General features: G+C 45.6%; 1 protein-coding gene across 2 annotated transcripts in view; it reads right to left on the bottom strand.

Annotated features, from left to right (window-relative positions):
* Nucleotides 1-7,098: 7,098 nt before the first annotated feature.
* Nucleotides 7,099-20,004, bottom strand: part of CMTM8 (CKLF like MARVEL transmembrane domain containing 8) — a 96,212-nt gene continuing 83,306 nt past the window's right edge. The window contains exons 2-4 of one of the 2 annotated variants that reach the window (XM_070359374.1): nt 13,966-14,139; nt 9,074-9,190; nt 7,099-7,397 (exon numbers count right to left, since the gene is read on the bottom strand). In XM_070359374.1, coding sequence (XP_070215475.1) covers nt 7,314-7,397; nt 9,074-9,190; nt 13,966-14,139 — 375 coding nt within the window. In that variant the 3' untranslated portion in view covers nt 7,099-7,313. The remainder of the gene's footprint in view (nt 7,398-9,073; nt 9,191-13,965; nt 14,140-20,004) is intronic. The other variant, XM_070359373.1, reaches the window with a different exon arrangement.

The following is a 20,004-nucleotide window of genomic DNA, read 5'->3' as shown; positions in this document are numbered from 1 at the left end:
GCTTGGCAGCACAAGAGCTGTGTGCTGGCCTGGAGTGTAAGAGGCTCCACAGACCTGTGGCCAAGTACATGGAGATGTCTACACAACGTGATAATGTCTTGGTGTGAAGGGCTGCCCCCTGGGGAGCAAGGGGTTAGGTGGGTCCACTCACAAGAGTGAGGGGGCCCACTAACTTGGCTATAGTCCATGGGGTCGCAGAGTCAGACACATCTGAGCACAGCAGAGCCATGCAGCCCAAGAATAATTGTGACTATCAAAGAGGTCAGATCAATTTCACTGTTCTATTAAAAAAAGTCTGAACAGAAATGCTCACTGTGTATTCTTTTTTTTTTCCCCAGGAAAAACAAAGAAATTAAAAATCACCCCATGATCCTTTACAATTAAGCTCTGAGTTATACCACAAATTTCCTGTTAGAAATTCCTCACAAAGAATTTTTCATGGCAACATTGATTTTTTGTGTGTGTGTGTATAGCTTATTTTCCTCATTCTATATATTTAAAGAGACAGCACTTTAACAACTGATTTTCAATTTCATAATCAACCTACCAACCACAGTTCAAGCACAGCTTTAAAAATGTGTTACAAATACAAGTGTTAGTCTCTCAGTCGTGTCTGACTCTTTGCGACCCCATGGACTGTAGCCTACCAGGCTCCTTGGTCCATAGGATTTCCCAAGCAAGCATACTGGAGTGGGTTGCCCTTCCTTCTCCAGGGGATCTTCCTGACCCAGAGAAATACAAAATTAAATCATTAATGATGGTTCTAGCCAATTCTGATTCTGAATAAACTTGGGTTGTACTGCATTCATTTATAAAGTTTCGTTCAATGATTTATTGATCCATCATTCTCCTACTGTTAGGGTTTTAGGCAAATTTATTTTTTTCCCTATTATACATAAGACCGGGATTAGCATCTTTGGGCATGAATCTTAAGACTCCTAAGAGAAGGATCCCCAAATCAAAGGGAATGAATATTTTTAAGACTCTTCATATATATATATATATATATATATATATATGTAAATATATATATACACACACACACACTCAGATTTCTGGAAATGCTGTACCACTTCATTCCCACAGCCTACGTAGTTTTCACCTAGTTCCTTTTCTCACAGTACAGATGTTTTCTATCCACTAGGCTGCAGGAGCTGAAGGTTCAACTGTGTCATCATGAAGTATCTTTACATCTTTATCTTTCTTCCAGCTGCCTTCATCCCATGGCTGGCTCCTCCTCGTGGTCAGATAACTGTCAACAACTTTCCGCTTGTACATTTCCTAGGAACTTCCCAGCAAGCCTGGGTCACATGCTCCTGCCTGAGCCAGTTGCTGCTGCCAGGGTGGGATGGGCTTAGCCCTGGCCACACGCTCCATCCCAGAGCACAGTGGAGCTGGCTTTCCCTGAAGTCGCTGGGGTATAAGTGGGTGGTGCGGATACTGGAAAAAAAAAAAAAAAAAACTAGGGCAGTCAGATGACAAGAGGAAGCAGGGATGCTGAGGATGCAGTGGCAAGGTCTGCTACATCCTGACTTAACTGCTACTCTGAATATTCTAGAAAAGAAGTCTGCCACTGACATGAAACACACCTTCCAGATGGAATGAATGAATGCCTCAACTTTCCTGCCACTCACCTTAAGTTTCTGAAAAATCATCACCTTTGGGTTGCCAAGCACTTTCCCTCAAACCTGATACTCTTTTATATACACCAAATACTTGTTTACTTTTAACAACAGATATTCTGATCTTTCTCATTGCCCAAAAGTCACCAGCACTGGAAGAGTCACCTAACTTCTTTTACCTCTGTATGCTCACAATTCACTTCGGCAGCAGAACGTAGCCACAATAGTTACGTAACACCAAGTCAGGAAATATTCCCAGGTTGCCCTTTCAGTGTGCACCTGTGTGTGTTTAGGCTGATATGGGCTTTCCTCGGAGATCGGGCGGGTTTGGTCCCGGACCATAACGACAGTCACACGAATGTTTTTGGTTTCTCGGGGCATATAAAAGTTCTGTTTATACTATAGTCTATTATTAGCATTATGCCTAAAAAACAATGTACATACTTAAAAATACTTTTCTTGCTAAAAAATGCTAACAATCCTCTGGCCTTCAGCAAGTCATAAGCTTTTTGCTGGTAGAGGGTGTGGCCTGGATGTTGATGGCAGCTGACTGATCAAGGTGGTGGCTGTTAAAATTTTGGGGTGGCCGTCTTATTCTTAAAATAGGACAACACCGAAGTTTGCCTCATAGATGGACTCTTCCCTTCACAAATGATTTCTGTACTCGGTCGTGTTGTTTGATAGCTTTTACTCATATTCTTTCAGAACTGGAGTTAGTCCTCTCGAATCCTGCTGCTGCTTTAGCAGCTGAGTTTATGTAATATTCTAAATCCTCTGTTGTCATGTCAACAGTCTTCATAGCATCTTCACCAGGAGTAGATTTCATCTCAAGGGACCACTGTCTTTTCTCATCCATAAGCGACTCCTCATCCATTAGAGTTTTATCATGAGAGGAGAGGCAGCAACCCAGCCCCATCTGTCGGATGGCTCTTTTTAGCTGCTCCACGGCATGTGGGATCTTCATTCCCTGAGCAGGGATCACACCTGGGCCCCCTGCATTGGGAGTTGGGAGTCTTAACCACTGACAGCCAGGGAAGGCTCCAGGCTCCACTTCTAACTAGCTCTGCTGCAATTCCCACTACATCCACAGTTACTTCCTCTGCTGAAGCCTCGATCCCCCAAAGTCCTCCACGACGGCTGGAACCAACTTTCTCCAAACTGCTGGCAATGTGGCTCTTCTGACCTCTTCTTATGAATCACGAATATTCTAAATGACACCAGTTGTTAAAAACAGTCTTTTCCAGAAGGTTTTCAACTGACTTTGCCCAGATCTGTCAGAGAAATCACCATCTATAGCAGTCAAAGCCTTACAAAATGTATTTCTTAAATAATAAGCCGAAATGACTCCATGATCCACGGGCTACAGAATAGGTGTCATGTTAGCAGGCACGACAACTTAATCTCGTATTCATCTCCACCACAGCTCTTGGGTGACCTGGTGCCTTGTCAATAAGCAGTCATATCTGGAAAGGAATCTTTTTTTCTTTTGAGCAGTAGGTCTCAACGGTGGGCTTAAAGTAGTCAGTAAACCATGCTGTCAACAGATGCGCTGTCATCCAGGCTTTTGTTGCTTCACTGACAGCACAGGCAGGGTGGATACAGCATAACCCTTAAGGTCCCTGGAACTTCCCTGGTGGTTCAGCTGGTAAAGAATCTGCCTGCATGGTGGGAGACCTGGGTTCGATCCCTGGGTCGGGAAGATCCCCCCCTGGGGGAGGAAATGGCAACCCACTCCAGTATTCTTGCCTGGAGAATTTCATGAGCCTGATGAGCTACAGTCCATGGGATCGCAGAGTCAGACACGACTGAGCGACTAACACTTTCACTTTAAGGTCCCTAGGAGTTTCAGAATGGTAAATGAACACTAAACTTAAAATGACCAGCTGTGTTTCACCCCTAACGACAGAGTCAACCTGTCCCTTGAAGCTTTGAAGCCAGGCACTGACTTCTCCTCTCCAGCTCTGAAAGCTCTAGATGGCATCTTCTTCCAATAGGAGCCTCATTTGTCTACATTGAAAATCTGTTATTTAGAGTAGCCACTTTTATGAATTATCTAGATCTTCTGCACAACTTGCTGCAGCTTCTGCATCAGCACTCGCTGTTTCACCTCCACCTTTAAAGAGACAGCTTCTTTCTTTAAACCCTTCCTCATCTCTCTCAGCCTTCCTAGAATTAAAAAGAGTTAGGACCTAGCTCTGGATTAGGCTTTTTTTTTTTTCTGCTTCAAGAAAAGTGGCTGTTTGAATCTTCTTTCTACACAGACCCCTAAACTTACATATCAGCAATTAGGCTGTTTCCCTTTCTTACCATTCTTGTGTTCACTGGAGTAGCACTTTTAATTTCCTTCAGGAACCTTTCCTTTGCATTTGCAACTTGGCTGTTTGGCACAAGAGGCTGAGCTTTCAGCCTGTCTGGGCTTTCGACATGCCTTCCTCATTAAGTTTAATCATTTCTAGCTTTTGATTTAAACTGAGATACGTGTAACTCTTCCTTTCACGTGAACACTTAAGAGGCCGTTACAGGGTTATTAACTGGCCTAATCTCAATACTGTTGTCTGAGGGAACAGGGAGGCCTATGGAGAGGGAGAGAGATGGGGAATGAGCAGTCAGAACACACACATTTATGGATTAAATTCATCATCTTATATGGGCATGGTTGGTGGTGCCTGGAAACAAATAGTAACATTACAGATCACAGATCACTGTAAGAAACATAATAATGAGAAAGTTTGAAATACTGGGAGAATTACCAAAATGTGACACAGATATGAAGTGAGGAAATGCTACTGTAAAAATGGACTGGGTCCACATAGGGTTGCCTCAAACCTTCAGTTTGTATAAAACATAGTATCTTTGAAGTGCAGTAAAGTGAAGGGCAATAAAATAACGTGTGCCTGGATTTTTTTTTTTTCCTGTGAAAATCTCTTCTCAATTTAAGAACTGTCTAGGGAACAGAAATTCAGACTTTTAAATTGATTTCCTACCCAGGGCTGCATCTTCAGTTAGTATTGTTAAATGTCTGTGCTCTATGCAGAGACAGCTTGTGTATTTAACATGCTTGTGCCCTGATACCCGGCGGGGAGTCTCCTATGAAGGGAGAATTTAAAAATGGACAAAAGTAACTGATGCCGAACGTTCTTGCCTCTAGATTTTCTTACAGTTTTAAAATACTGGCTAAACACTTACCTTGTGGGGCTAAGAGCCGGAAATAGCCATAGAGAGAAATTAAACGCCTAGAGCACTCCATTGATTTGTCATGAGTGGGTAAACACATCACATGAAACCCGCCGCCCTCAGTTCTATGAACGTGATGGTGCTGGAAGGGCTAAGACGCCAGAGTGTAAGCACATTCTATTATACTTGGAATAATATTTTTCATCCCCAGAAAACTACTCTTCTTGTTATGCAGGCTGTGTTGCATGTGGCTTTGCTTTTTTTCTTCCTTCTTTTTCCAGAAAAAAATTAAACCCAGCTCAAAACTTACAGCTTCAGCAGAGAATCATTTTGTTGTCTAAAAATTCACACTTAAAAATTATTAACGAACAAAGTCAGCATTCAAAAGAAGAAATAAGAACTTCCTTTCAGCTAAAAATAAATGCTTTTTGTTTTTTGGGTGGTTTTGGGGAGGTGAACTTTCAAGGCAACACTAAGGGTCATGCTCTTGAAAAGCCACACATAGAGACGTGAAGGCAAGTCCCCCACACCCTACGTGGACACAAATGAAACACTGATCTCTTGAAATAGATCCCTTGAAACTGATCCCTTTGATGCTCCCAGTTTAGGAAAGGGCCACAGTTGGTTGTAGTCTATTTGGAGGCTATTTCAAGTTGGCTAACGAAACCTTTTACCCCAGAAGTTACTTCCTATAAATGTGGCCATGGTTGTAGAAATCACACACACACACAAACACAGAACATAAAAACAGGCTTCTTCCTCACGACTGTTTCCAGAAACAGACCTCTTAGGTTACAGTTTTTCTGCCTTTCATGGAGGCTTAACTGCAATACAAAGTACTTAAAAACCCACCCGGTAATGTGAGATAATGTAAAAAAAGAATATATATGCTTACATATATGTTAAAGTGTATCACTTGCTGTGCACTTAAAACACAACACTGTAAACCCGCTGTATTTCAATTTAAGAAAAATCGATACACGGAAGGGATGTGGAAGGTGAATAGGCTTCTGCGAGTGTGAGAGGGAAAGATGGGCAGAGAGGCGGTGCGCACACACCCTGACTAGTTATTTCAGCTTTTCTTGCAAAACCAGCAAGTCACAGGCTGTCCGGGCGATGCCTGGGAACAAAACTCCAGAAAGATCGTGGGCAGCCCCAGGCAGCTGCAGGTGTGAGCTGCAGAAGCCGAAGCATCGAGACTACAGGTGGGACTCAGACAGGCTTCCCGTGCCCCACACCTCCCTCCCTCCTGCTGTCCCCTCCCCGAAACCACTTTGGACCCACAAGCCAAGAACATTCTTCACTGTTACTTTCAAAGGTCTGGGGTGGGTGTCATTAGACACTCGAGAAATCCCAACTCTTTCCTTCTTATACAGGGGGAAACAGAGCTTGGGTGAGGAATGACAGGAACAGGAAAACCAGCACAAACAACCCACAGGAGAAAGAAACGGCACCGCCACGAGCAGAACGGCGGGGGCCACGGGGCCGCGTCCACAGTGTTCGACTGAACCTGCTCCTGTCACCAACTACACTAACGTTTCTGTGGTTTTTTGTTTTTCAAAAGAGGCTCAGTTTGAAAAATCACCCAAGATACACTGCCGTGCCAGCAAGAGCCATCCTGCTCGAGAACACTTCCTCTGAGTGCACATCTGCCTCCCAAACGGGCATCTTCCTACTGTCTCCTAAGAGCTGACAACAATGTTACGAACTATTCAGGCTGGAGCCTAGAGATTTGGGGCCTTTGGGTCACACATGTTCTGCTTAATGTGGTACTCTGTCTCTGGGGTCAGCAGGATGGCTTTAAGGTACACCCAAGTATTTATTCTTTTAATGGTTATGAGTTTATTTTGATCAGTGTTAGAAAAACCACCCACCAGCGCATCAGCCACTGTGCTCAGAGCATCACTTAAGGGGAGTTCATTACTAAGCTCCAAGGTCAGTGGCCATTAGATGCTTTTGGTGCCAACTAGTCAGCGTGTGAGAATCATGGCTGCCAATGACCCCCAGGCTTGGGGAGATGGATCGCTCTGACACACTGGCCTGTGGCCAGTGTCTCCCAGCAGGTATCAACCCTGGGCAGCCCTGTGAGGGCGAAGAACTCCCTGCAGCCCCCAGCCTCAGGCTTCAGCAAAAGGTCTCCTTTCTTGAATGAGACACCTTGTTACCCTGGATTCTGCAACATTTAATCAAAAAAGAATCTAGCATTTTTAAAAGTTTGGTTTATAAAGCTGATGCATTCTTCCTATCAGCAGTTCATCTCTTTCTACATTGCCTAAGAAAATAAGGTCTATGAAGACAGCAACAAGATAGATAAGAGTTCATTAGAAGCTACAGCAAATAAGTATCCAGTTTAATTGTAACAAACCAGTGTGAGCAAATTTAACTAAGTATATAAAAACATTAGTTAAATACAAATCTCTGGAAATATACATTATACCTACAGGTTTGTTTTTTGTTTGTTTGTTTTACAGTGAGTCTTCCTTTTGTTTTCCCCCTTTTAATTTTCAAAATGGTGAATCACTGTATGGTCCTGGATCTCCAAGCTATAAAACTGAAATATGTGTTTCCAGCGTAGCAGATGGTGACCAGGAAGGCAAAGAACTGGAGAAAACAAAACACAGTAGAAAGAGGGTTTAGAATTCATCCTAATTAGCAAAAGTTATCACTTCACTTCCATCGAATAATGTACTTACAGCATCCCTTGACTCCAAGTTTTCTCATCTAAAATTGCTTTATTGGTTCAATTACCTTCCTTCTGGAATGGATTTGGGCTGTTTTTCTTTCTTGGAACTATCTGGGAAGCCTGTAGTTTTACTCCAATCCCCTGCCTTCCTCCAGGGGATCTTCCCAACCCAGAGATCAAACCCATGTCTCTTACATCTCCTGCGATGGCAGGAGGGTTCTTTACCACTAGTGCCGCCTGGGAAGCCTATATATATCTATCTATATATAGATACAGATTCTTTCTCATGTTATTTTCCAATTATGGTTTATCACAGGGTATGGAGAAGGCAATGGCACCCCACTCCAGTACTCTTGCCTGGAAAATCCCATGGATGGAGGAGCCTGGTAGGCTGCAGTCCATGGGGTCGCTAAGAGTCAGACACGACTGAGCGACTTCACTTTCACTTTTCACTCTCATGCATTGGAGAAGGAAATGGCAGCCCACTCCAGTGTTCTTGCCTGGAGAATCCCAGGGACGGGGGAGCCTGGTGGGCTGCCGTCTATGGGGTCGCACAGAGTCGGACACGACTGAAGTGACTTAGCACAGCATAGCATAGCATTGAATATAGTACCCTGTGCTATACAGTAGGATCTGGTTGTTTATCCATCCTATAGATAATAGTTTGCAACTGCCCAGCTGATTCTTGCTGTGTGTGTTAACTACAACAGACCATTATTTTTAATCTCATGTGGACTCATGCTGTTTATCTTTTAATAGGGTAAAGCACCCACTTCATCCTTACCTGGAGAATCCCATGGACAGAGGAGCCTGGTGGGCTATAGTTCATGGGGTCGCAAAGAGTCAGACATGAATGAAGCAATTTGCTATGCATGCATGCAGAGATTGTGAAATATAAGTTTAAAGCACTGGTACAATAAACACCCATGGATCACCCATCAGCTTTAACATCACCCTGCTGGCCTTCCTGTCTAATTGCCCACTTCCCCTAACACTTCTGATGCTGATGAAATATTTTAAGGCCAATCTCAGAGAAACTTTTAAAGTTAGTTTTTTAAATTTGAAAAATACACACGATTCCAAAATGCCAACAGTACAGAAGTACATGAATTAAAAAGCAGAAGCCTCTCATCCCACACCCCTCATGGTCCATCACAGTCCCTGGAAGGAAACTCCGCTAGGGTTTATCCCTCCAGGCACTGTTACGGTGTAAACAACAATTTCTACTTAAACAGAATCCTAGAGTGCATATCTTCTGTCTCTCCCCAAAAGGATGCTATAGGCAGCAGAATTATTCTTATTCAGTCACCCAGTCACGCCCGACTCTTTGTGACCCCATGGACTGTAGCCACAAGGCCCCTCCGTCCATGGGATTCTCCAGGCTATAATACCAGAGTGGGTTGCCATTTCCACCTCCAGAAGATCTTCCCGACCCAGGGATCAAACCCGCGTCTCCTGCCTGTCCTGCACTGGCAGGCGCTTTCTTTACTGCTGAGCCACCTGGGGAAGTCCTGCAGGTAATTTTGTCCTTTTCCCTCTGATCCGCAGGTGGCCTCAGGGAGGAGGAGACTCCCAGGATGACAGGCTCACTCACCGACGAAGCCGCCCAGCTGTTGAAGTTGTGACTGTCTCTCTCCGGGGAGACGGAAGATGCGTCCACAATAGCAGCTGAGAGGTATAAGGCGAAGGCGCTGCCGTTAAACCACAGACCCTGGGAAGCAGAGGTGCAGAGTGTTTAGGGAGCCTGGGAAGGTCTGGGCACCCCCAGACCCCAGAAGCAGCTAGAATCGCACTTGGCAAGGCACTCACATGGACGCAGGAAGAAGGCAGGGGACGAGGCTAATGAGAAGGCGGCTCCTCCGCGCCTAGGGGGTCCCTGCTGCGTGCTACTTCCTCCACTCACACAGGCATGAGGGTTTATAAAAGGGCTCCTCAATGAGAGCAGCAAATAAAATATCCCAACTAGAGGCCAGACACACCTGATCTTTATTGGCATCTACTGGCAGTACATGAAATTTCCAAAATTTGGCTGCAAACATCTCCAAAATGGGGGAGCTGAAACAGAAACCCAGACTTCTAGATTCTCCAGGGAGGGGGGAAAAGCCAACAACAGAAGACCTAGAGATTCTGGGAACACAGCTCATTTCTAGTTGAAGACTATTCTGCAATTGTTTAAGTCCATGGGTCTGGGTGGCAAGGATTCCATACTTTCTGAGTTTACACTCATTTGTCTGAGCTTCTGATCTCCTCACATGTGTGAGCGTGCAGCGCCTGATGTGAAGGGGTCTCCTGGCTGTTGGCCAGGGTTCTAATTACTTCTCGGGCAGAGAAACACCCAGAGCAGGACGATGGCAGAAAAAAACTGCTGGGTGGAAGTCGAGAGACATGGGCCCAGATGTGTGTGAACCTGTACAAAGTCAGGAGGCTTCAAACCTCAGCTTCCTTATGGTAGAATGGGGACATGCCTCATGATGACAAATTCTGAAAATGCAAATCAGAGCATTTTAAAACCAGGGAGTTTCAGAAGGAAGCATCGTTAAACAAGTAAAAAAAAAAAAAAAGTAACATTACAGGCAATGTTTTAAATTTTTAACGTAATAGATCAATGAAGGAATCTTAGGCTTGGAGGAGAGAAAGAGACTAATAGATGCTCTAGGCTGAAGGTCAGCAAGATAAAGACTCCTGACTAGCAGTCAGCAGAATGAGACTTAGAGTCCCTTCAGAAGTGTTTAACCCCTTTATCGCTTCAAGAAAGACCATCACCTCCCTGTCAGGGCTGCTCACCCATGTGTGAAAAGGCCAGAGAAACTCAAGTCTACCAGTTTTTCTGTTTGTTTTTTGTTTTTTACTTTTTTGCCTGCACCGCTCACAACTCGTGGGCATCCCAGCTCCCCAGTCAGGGACTGAACCCGTGCCCTCTGCATTGGGAGCACTGAGTCTTAACCACTGGACCTCCAGGGAGGTCTCCTACCTGCCAGTCTTTATGTAAAAACTTTTGCTGGAACAAGTCATGCTTGTTCATTTACTAAGTGTATAAGGCGGCTCTCCCATGGTAAGCGGAGCTGGATGACTGTGACAGAGAAAGTTTGCCAGCCTCTAGTCCAGAGCATCGGCTCAGAACTGAGACTTGGGCAGAGGCGGAAGTCAGGGTCCTGCCCATTCCCACATCTGGACCACTGGCTCCCATGTTAGCTTTTCCAGGCTCATCTTCTTCCCAGCACTCAAGCATTTTCCTCAAGACCTGGTTCAAGCTTTTCTTAAATCTCCCCAACTCACTGTGATTGCCCCTCACCTGGATCCCCTGTGCCACAACTTTGGGGTGCCAGCCTTCCGTGACTCCCTCAACCAAACGAGGCAGTCTTTCCTGCGCCTGCCTGGGAAGCAGGGTGCCAGTTCCCCCAGGGCTGCCTCCATTGCCCCAGGCATGTGTGGAACCACTATGAACTTAACTCTCAGAAACTGCACCCGGTTCTTGAAGGTCTTCATGGGGAATCCTCACTTTTGTCTCTGGGTAAACAGGCAGGAGTCAGTCAATCTGCTTCCCCAAATACAAATGTGGGCATCCCACTTGGTACATCCCCCCACTTTAGTATGTATCACACAAAGTGCTGGGATGGTTAATCTGACGTGTTAACTTACGCTGGTACGCTATTCTGGATGTGTATCAAGGTGTTTTTAGATAAGATCGATGCTTGAATCAGTAGACCGATTGGGTAAAGCAGATTGCCCTTCCCAGTATGGGTGGGCCTCACCTAGTCAGTAATGGCCTGACTACAAAAAAAGGCTGGCCTCCCTGTGAGTGAGAGGGAACTCCTGCCAGACTGGCTTAAGCTCGGACCACCAGTCTTTGTTCCTGCTTTTGGACTTCAACTGAAACTTCAGGTCTTCTTGGGTCTCAAGCCTGCTAGCTTTTGGATTAGAACTTACACCAGCAGCTCTCCTGGTTCTCAGGCCTATTAGCTCTCCTGGGCCTCCAACTTGCTGTCTGCAGGTCTTGGGATGTCTCAGGCTCCATAAGCCCATGAGCCGATTCTTGGAGCAAATCTTTTTATATAGATAAACATTCTATTACTTCTATTTCTCTAGAGAACCCCGATGAATACAGAATTTGGGGCAGAGAGTTGGGTACAGATTTTGGAACTAGAATTAAAGTGTGGCTGTAACAAGAAAAACTATGACCAACCTAGACAGCGTGTTAAAAAGCAGACATTACTTTGCCAACAAAGGTCTGTCTAGTCAAAGCTATCGTTTTTCCAGTGGCCATATATGGATGTGAGAGTTGGACCATAAAGAAGACTGAGTGCTGAAGAACTGATGCTTTGGAACCGTGGTGTTGGAAAAGATTCCTAAGAGTCCTTTGGACTGCAAGGAGATCCAGCCAGTCAATCTTAAAAGAAATCAACCCTGAATATTCATTGGAAGGGCTGATGCTGAAGCTCCAAATACTCTGGCCACCTGATTGCAAAGAACAGATTCACTGGGAAAGACCCTGATATTGGGAAAGACTGAAGGCAGGAGAAGGGGGCAACAGAGGATGAGATGGTTGGATGGCATCGTCGACTCAGTGGACATGAGTTTGAGCAAACTCCGGGAGATGGTGAAGGACAGGGAAGCCTGGTGTGCTGCAGCCCATGGGGTCACAAAAAGTTGGACATGACTTAGCAATTGAATAATAATCTCAGTAGAAGCCATGAATAAGTAAGGGATTATACCAGTAGAAACACTGCCAGTTAGAGCAGAAGGGGATGGAGATAGGCCAGAATGAAGGAGGGGTGCTGACCTTCTTGGATTCTGTAGGACAGAACCACAGAACTATATGCCTGTGACACAGCTTTATCTTTCACAAAAAGAAAGGCGATTCAGAGATCATCGGGGCTGGCACTCCTGTCATGGGCCCACTGGGCAGGCTGGTTCCTCCTCAGTTTCAAAGGGTGGGGCTACCTCTCTGGTTTCTGGGAGGGACCCTGCAGAGGCACTGGGGCGATAGTACTCTCCAGGTGGATCCAGAAGACAGCGCACTGAACCAAAAGGATGATTATGGAGCCTTAAGATCAGACGGAATTTGCCTTGTAACTTTCTGGGCTTGCTGGAGACCTGTCACCCCTTCCTTCTTTACTATTTCTCCCTTTTGAAACGGCAGTGTCTGTCCCACCACTGTATTTTGGAAGTACTCGCCTGGTTTCACAGGTTCACAGCTGGAGAGGAATTTTGCCTCAGGGTGAACTGTACCTCAAGTCTCACCCATATCTGACACAGATAATATTTAAAGGAGACTTTGGTTTGGGTGGGGGCGGTTGTTTTTTAAGCAGGATTAGCGCCTGTCTGATTTATCTTTATTTTTTGTTTTATTTATTTTTACATGCAGCATGAGGGATCTTAATTCCTTGATCAAGGATCAAGCTCCCTGCACTGGAAGTGTGAAGTCTTAACCATTGGAGCACCAGGGAAGTCCCTTAAAAGGAGACTTTGGACCTAGATTTTAGTTGATGCTGGAATGAGTTTGAGGGACGCTGAGATGAATGCACTTTGCATGTGAGATGGGTGTGATTTGGGTAGGCAGAATATTATGGAGAGAATGTTTTTCCCTCAAATTCATATGTTAAAGCCCTAGCCTTCAATGCGATAGATAGTGATAGATAGTATTCGGTTAAGGAGCCTTTGAGGTATTTAGGGTCAGAGGAGGGTCATTTCATTCTAAGAAATGAAAGGGAGTTCACATCCTCTCCTCTCTCTCTGCCATGTGAGGACACAGCAAGACTGGCAGGCATCTGCAAGCCAGGAAGAGAGCTCTCACCAGAAACCAGCTCTACTGACACCTGATGCTACACGTCTAGCCTCTAGAACTGCAAGAAATTTCTGTCACCAAAGGTCTAGGGTATTGTTCTGGTGTCCAAGCAGATTACGGTCCTGTAATCTATACGTTTTCTTACCTATCCACGGCCCGCATCTCTGGACTCTGTGTTTCCCTTTGCTGTCCTGCATCCCGCATGGAGTCAGGACAACAGTCCAGTCACTTGTGACCACTCCTGCTCCCAAATATGAGCACACCTCGTTGTTCTAGCAGTGCCTTTCATTTTTCATTCTAACTCTTTGCATCTCAATATCAAAGAACTCTGCTGCCCAAAGAGTTAAAGCCACGACATCAGAAGGTGTTGGAAGGATGAAAGATCTACCGCGGCTGTGCCTTGACACACCTGTATCCAGGTGCCACTGTTGACTGAGAATTAATAAAACAAGAGGTTAGACGAGAGAACAGAGCTTCTCTCGGTTCAGTCTTCTGAGGACCGCTTGGCTACTTTGCCTAAAAGGAGTTCCTGGACCTTCCAACATGATGCTCCACACTCCAGTGTAAAACACCAGTGCTGGGCTCTCCCTGGCTTTGCCCTCTGCTTTACCGGCATAGAGACCATCGCAAATTGAATGGAAGACTAAACTCCATCCCACCTAAGGGGCAACGGACAGGAAGAACACTCGTGGTTTGCTTACCACCGTGGTCCAGGGCACCTGGGGGATCCTGGTGTAGGTCATCGTTAGGTAGATGATGAGGAAGAAGACGGTGAGGACCCAGTAAAACACAGCTACGAACATGACCCAGCCAAAGGCAGGGACCCGGAAGTACTCCGTTCCAGCGATGAGTGTCCACACCAGCAGTCCCAGAACCTGTCAAGCGGGAGAGGGAGTGGGAAGGAAAAGGGAGATGGAAGAGAAAATAAAGGAGGAGGAGGAAGTGGACACAGAGGAAAAAAACAATTAGACAAAGTGTCAACTACAACTTTCATGCATACATATGGATACATGTAACAAATGTGACTGGGGGCAAACTCACATTCCCACAAATACCAGAAAGGTAAAATGAAGGAGCAGAGCAGGCTGCGCAGAGACCAGGCAAACAGGAAGCCCACGCCTTGTCTCTGCCCAGCTCCCGCCAATTGCTGTGGGCTGGTTTTCTCGATCTTTCTCCCCGCCTACCCCCAGGAGAACACAGAAACTCAAGTTTGTACGTGCTGATAAACTTCATTTTTAAATGCCAGCCCTAGAATTCCCCAGCAGTCCAGTGGTTAGGACTCGACACTCTCACTGTGAGGACCTGGACTCGATCCTTAGTCAGGGAACTGCTGCTGCTGCTGCTGCTGCTAAGTCGCTTCAGTCGTGTCCGACTCTGTGTGACCCCATAGATGGCAGCCCACCAGGCTCCCCTATCCCTGGGATTCTCCAGGCAAGAACACTAGGGTGGGTTGCCATTTCCTTCTCCAATGCATGAAAGTGAAAAGTGAAAGTGAAGTTGCTCAGTCGTGTCTGACTCTTCGAGACCCCATGGACTGCAGATCCCACAAGTCTCATAGTGCGGGATGCAGGCATGCATAAATGAATGAACGAATAATTTAATCAACAAATGTTAGCGCTGATAAAGACGGACAAAACAACACACATCTGTGGCTGGAATCTGTTCCCGACACCTGTCAAGGGAACAAGAAACAAGCCGTGGGTTTATTCCAGCAACAGTTGCCTGACTTCACCGCTGCGGCAGGGCAGGGCGAGCCCGAAGCTCTGTCATATCAGCACTGAGTGGAGGAAGGATGCTGACCCATGCTGTAGGGATTCCTGGTTCTCAAGGAGGGAGGCCACAATGAAGTGTCCGTCTCCCGCCCACCCCTTCCAGGGCCCGGGAGGACTTCATTCCTGAATCACAGGAACGCTTGCATCTAAAACCTATCCCCAGGAGATAGCATCAGGTGTCCGGGGTGGGCACTGGGTGCTGTATGACTCAGGGCAAGCAGCTTCCTTCCTGTCTCAGCTCTCTCCGTGGGATGAGACACAAAACGGACTCTGATCACTCTGGTCATTCGGCCTTGACACCTGAGCACCTACCACAGGCCAGGCTTCTTGCTCATGGGCCCCGAGGACAGAGCCAGGCAGGAACAGAGCAGACTAGCTCATGCACCACTTAAGAGCCTTGTGAGGGGAGATATGCGAACAGTCACAATTGTGAACACGCTATGAAGGAAATAAAGGGTGTGACCAGAGTCTCTAATAGGGCTGTGAGCTTGCAGGCAGGAACGGCAAGTATCAGAGGAGGCCATGCTGAGGAAGAGCCTGAAGACCCACTAAGAGCTATGAAGACGGCTGGGTGGATGCTGTCCCAGGCAGAGGGCATGATGCGAGCAGACAGCTGCAGGGGAAGGGCCTTCTAGAACCTGTAGAAAAGTGGAGGATGTTAGGACATGGGTACAAGATGTTAGAAGGCTTGGCGATGGTCAGATTCTGTGGGCCAGGACACCTAAGGACTTTGGACTTTATCCTACGAGCTAAGGGAGGGTTTTGAGCAAGACAATGATATGAACAGGTTAAGTTTTTGTTAGATCACTTTGGCTACATGGCAAGAACGGGCATGTAGGTGGCTGGGTAGGGGTTGGAGAGACAAATTCAGAGACTGTTGTAATAATCCAAGTGGAAGAAGAAGACAATGTGTTTAAGATTAAGACGCTGGTGAGTACTAGGAAGTGAATGATTCAAGGCAAATTTCAGAAGGAGTCAGGACCTTCACGGCTTTGATGGACTAGGTTACAATAAAATGGAATTACACCCGAGTCTCTGGAAAAACTCCTCAGTGGATTAGGGTGTCACCTCCTCAGCTGAAAAGATGAAATATACGAACAGGTTAGCAGGGCTGACCCGGGCTCAGGTTACAACCTATCTCATTGGAGCGAGCCTGGGACCTCAGGATGGGATTAGAAGTGGATGGTCCAGGGGAAGAGTTCAGGCCCTGCTTTAGGAAGGAAGACTTCGTGTGAGCATCATTTAGTGAGCATCACTAAGACAGGTTTCTGGGGGACCTTTGAAAGTGCTCATGGAGACAAGCCCACCTCCCTGTCCAAGTCTGGATGTCTGTACTGGGGAGCAGAGAGTAGACTCTGAACACTGCTACTTTCCCTCCTTGGAGCTGAAAGTTGAGGTTCTTTTATCTGCCCCATGTCATATGTGAATCCAAAGAAGCATTTATGTATTTTGGGGCTCATACCTGTGGCAAAGGAATTTATTGAAAGCGAAGAAGTATCAAACAGGATAAAACTCCAGACAGCGTCAAGACTCACACCCCTGGGGTTATGGTCCAGAATTCATCATAACTGACAGGTAACCTACACACACAGATGTGACTTTCCATTGTATCAATAGGACAGGTAACACACGTCATCTGGCATGGCAGAATCTGAAATAACATCACGGGCTTCTTGATTCAAACTGAAGGGGTGGGAAGGGTCCTTTGTTGAGGATTCACCCAGGAAATAACCATGGGAGGAGCCACTGCTAGTGGGGCTGGTGTCTCTCCAGGAGCGTGCAAGGGTTTGAGAGTTGCCAGGATAAGCTCACATCCACCTCAGTTCAGTTCAGTTCAGTCACTCAGTCATGTCCGACTCTTTGTGACCCCATGAACCACAGCACGCCAGGCCTCCCTGTCCATCACCAACTCCCGGAGTTCACTCAAACTCACGTCCATCGAGTCAGTGATGCCATCCAGCCATGTCATCCTCTGTCGTCCCCTTTTCCTCCTGCCCCCAATCCCTCCCAGCATCAGAGTCTTTTCCAATGAGTCAACTGCAGCTACATGGGCTTAACTAAGAGCTCTTGACTCTGAATGTGAAAATGCTTTTCATTATTAAAAGCAAGTGGGGTCCACTGTCCAGAGATGCTCTAACGTGCTAGCAGTGGTCATCTTTTACAGACAAGGACGATATCTCTAACTGAGCAGTCTGTCAAAGAGTAGGAATATTTGACCCAAGATCTCATCAGCAAACACAGGAAAAGAACTGTCAAGAAAAGACAGTTTTCTTGAAAATTGTCTTCAAGAATTCCTACTCGAGAGAATTTCTTGGGCAACTGAAACACACCCGGAAGCAACTTTTGTCTCTCACTATAACCAACGCTGATGAAAACCACTCTACAAAAACGCTCATCTCCTGTGTGTGTGTGTGTGTGTGTGTGTGTGTGTGTGTATTTAAGACAAACTCTTCATCTTTATTTGCTTAGACTTGTGTGTGTGTGTGTGTGTGTGTATTTAAGACAAACTCTTCATCTTTATTTGCTTAGACTTCAAAAATACTGTTTGTTTTTCACTGACAAGCATTATTTAGGCTAACACTTTTTTTGGAATGGTAAATCTGAGACCTAAAAAAAACTTTTGAAAGTGATAAATGCAGGCAGAAATGAACCTGGCAGAAGACGAAGCATATATAAAGCACACAAAGAAGTTATAACCCCAGCTACCAGCTGTAAATTCTCAAGAGAAACCAACATAAAAATTTTATGTCTACCCTTCTTAACTTCTTTCGCTTGCATTTATCACTAGCATTACCACCTGCAAATCCTTTTCTTTTTCCTTTAAAAATATGGATCACTCGGTATATGATGCCTATGACTTCTGTCTTTGGGTCAGCCGTACCACGGAGGCCCTCCTTCCAGATCTGCGTCGATTCTAACAGCGGCCCAGCTTTCCATAATTCATGGGACCTGCTCCCTATGGAGAAAAACTTAAGTTGTCACCTTTATGCTTCTACAAAACATGTCCAGGGAACATTCTTATACAATGTATATCCCTGCAAACCCAAATTCCCGGATAATAGTCTTATAAATGCAATTTCTAGGCTATTTTAAGCTTCAGAAGTACTGTCAAATTAGCCATTAAAAGTCTTGTGCTAACTCATCTCATCAGAGCATGCCGGCTCTTCCTTTCCAACCTCATTAAATGCCCAGGTTGTAAATGATTAAAAACCTGGTTTTAAAAAAAAGAGAGAGAGAGAGAGCTCATGTTTTGCCTTTCACTGCTTGGCTGAAGTACAGTGCAGAGTAAAGTGCACAAACCCTAAGCGAACAGCTCCATGGATTTTCACAAACTGGACTAACCTGTGTCACCAGCATCCATCTCAAGAAACAGGGCACCTGGGGGCTCCACCCTCACTCCCAGTTAACTTCTTCCTTCCTCCGAGGGGAGCAAGTCCCCTGGTTTCTACCATCCCTGGTCTGGAACTTGAAAGGCATGGAATCTTACCGGCCACACCCCCACGCGTGGTTTCTCTCACTCAGCGACGTGAGTCTCATCCATGACACTGACCACTGTGTTTTCACAGCACCAGTTCTCAACATCAGAGAACCACCGGAAAGGCTCACTAACCCTCAGGCGAAGAGGCTCCGTGCCAGAGCTTGTGATCAGTAGTAGATCTAGGAAGGGACCTGAGAATCTGCGTTTCTAACAAATTCCCAAACGGTGCTCTTGGTCCAGGGACTGCACACTAAGAACCAGTGATGTACAGGATCCTTCTTCTTTTAGTTCACGTTGTCCTGATCAGTTGTGAGGATGGAAGAGCATCTTTTCAAAGGCTTATTAGCCACTTCCAGTTCTGATTTACTGATATTTGTACAAAATCATGTCCTTACTGATCTGTAGAAATATTTACATAACAGGAACGGTAACCAGCAACACAGGCGGCAATCTTTTCCCATCCAGTTTACTTTTTAGACTTCAGTCTTCAGTCACATGGGAGTTTAAAATTTTTACACAATTAATAGGTTGAGCTTTCTTTTATTCCTATGTGCTTAGGAAGGGCTTCCTCAGAACCAATATCATAAAAATATTCTCTGATATTTTCTGAGAGCTTTGTGTGTTTGCTTAATCTGTAAACAAACTAGAACTGAGTTCTACAAATGGGGTGAAGACGGTTCAATTTTATTTCTTTCTCGCAAATGGTCAGGTGATCCATTATCACATACTGGTGGTCAGTGTCTGAAATCTTTATTCTATTCTACTCGTCTGTATTGACTGTTAATGTGCTGTGCTCAGTCGCTCAGTCGTGTCCAGCTCTTTGCGACCCCAAGGACCTTAGCCCACCAGGCTCCTCTGTCTATGGGATTTTCCTGGCGAGAATACTGAAGCTGGTTGCCATTTCCTCCTCCAGGGGATCTTCTCGATCCAGGGATTGAACCTGCATATCCTGTGTTCCTGCATTGGTAGGCAGGTTCTTTACCGCTGAGCCACCAGGGAAGCCCTGTTGCCTCCACCTGGCACTGCTATGCCAGGGCCAATTCCTATAGTTTTGGCATATATTTTAGGTTTGGGGGGAAAGATGTCAAAATGAACACACGAATCTAATTTTGTTCCTTTCCTAAACCCTTTGAAAACTTTCATCAGAATGAGATGAATAGGAAAGGAGACAAAAGTAACATTTTTCTGAAGCTTGGATGAATGTCCACCTAGAAGGGGCTCCCCCGAGTACCCAGCACAATGGATGAAAACAGACTCAACTGAGGCTCGGCATGAAATCTTAGAACCTCAGGTGCAAAGATGCTTCAAACAACCAAAGACCCACCAAGGATCAGAAACCAGAATGGCTTTTCACTTTTTCCAAAAGCAGACAGGATGTTAGAAAATAATGGCAAATGGTTTCAGATGGGAAAGTGATTTCTAACCCAGAAATGACCCAGGAAAATTACCAATGAAGAGCAAGAGGCAGACACTGTGTTTTTTTTTTTTTT

This window comes from Bos mutus, chromosome 22, assembly GCF_027580195.1.
Source record: "Bos mutus isolate GX-2022 chromosome 22, NWIPB_WYAK_1.1, whole genome shotgun sequence".
In the NCBI taxonomy this organism is placed as follows: domain Eukaryota; kingdom Metazoa; phylum Chordata; class Mammalia; order Artiodactyla; family Bovidae; genus Bos; species Bos mutus.
This window is presented reverse-complemented; position numbering and strand designations above follow the sequence as displayed.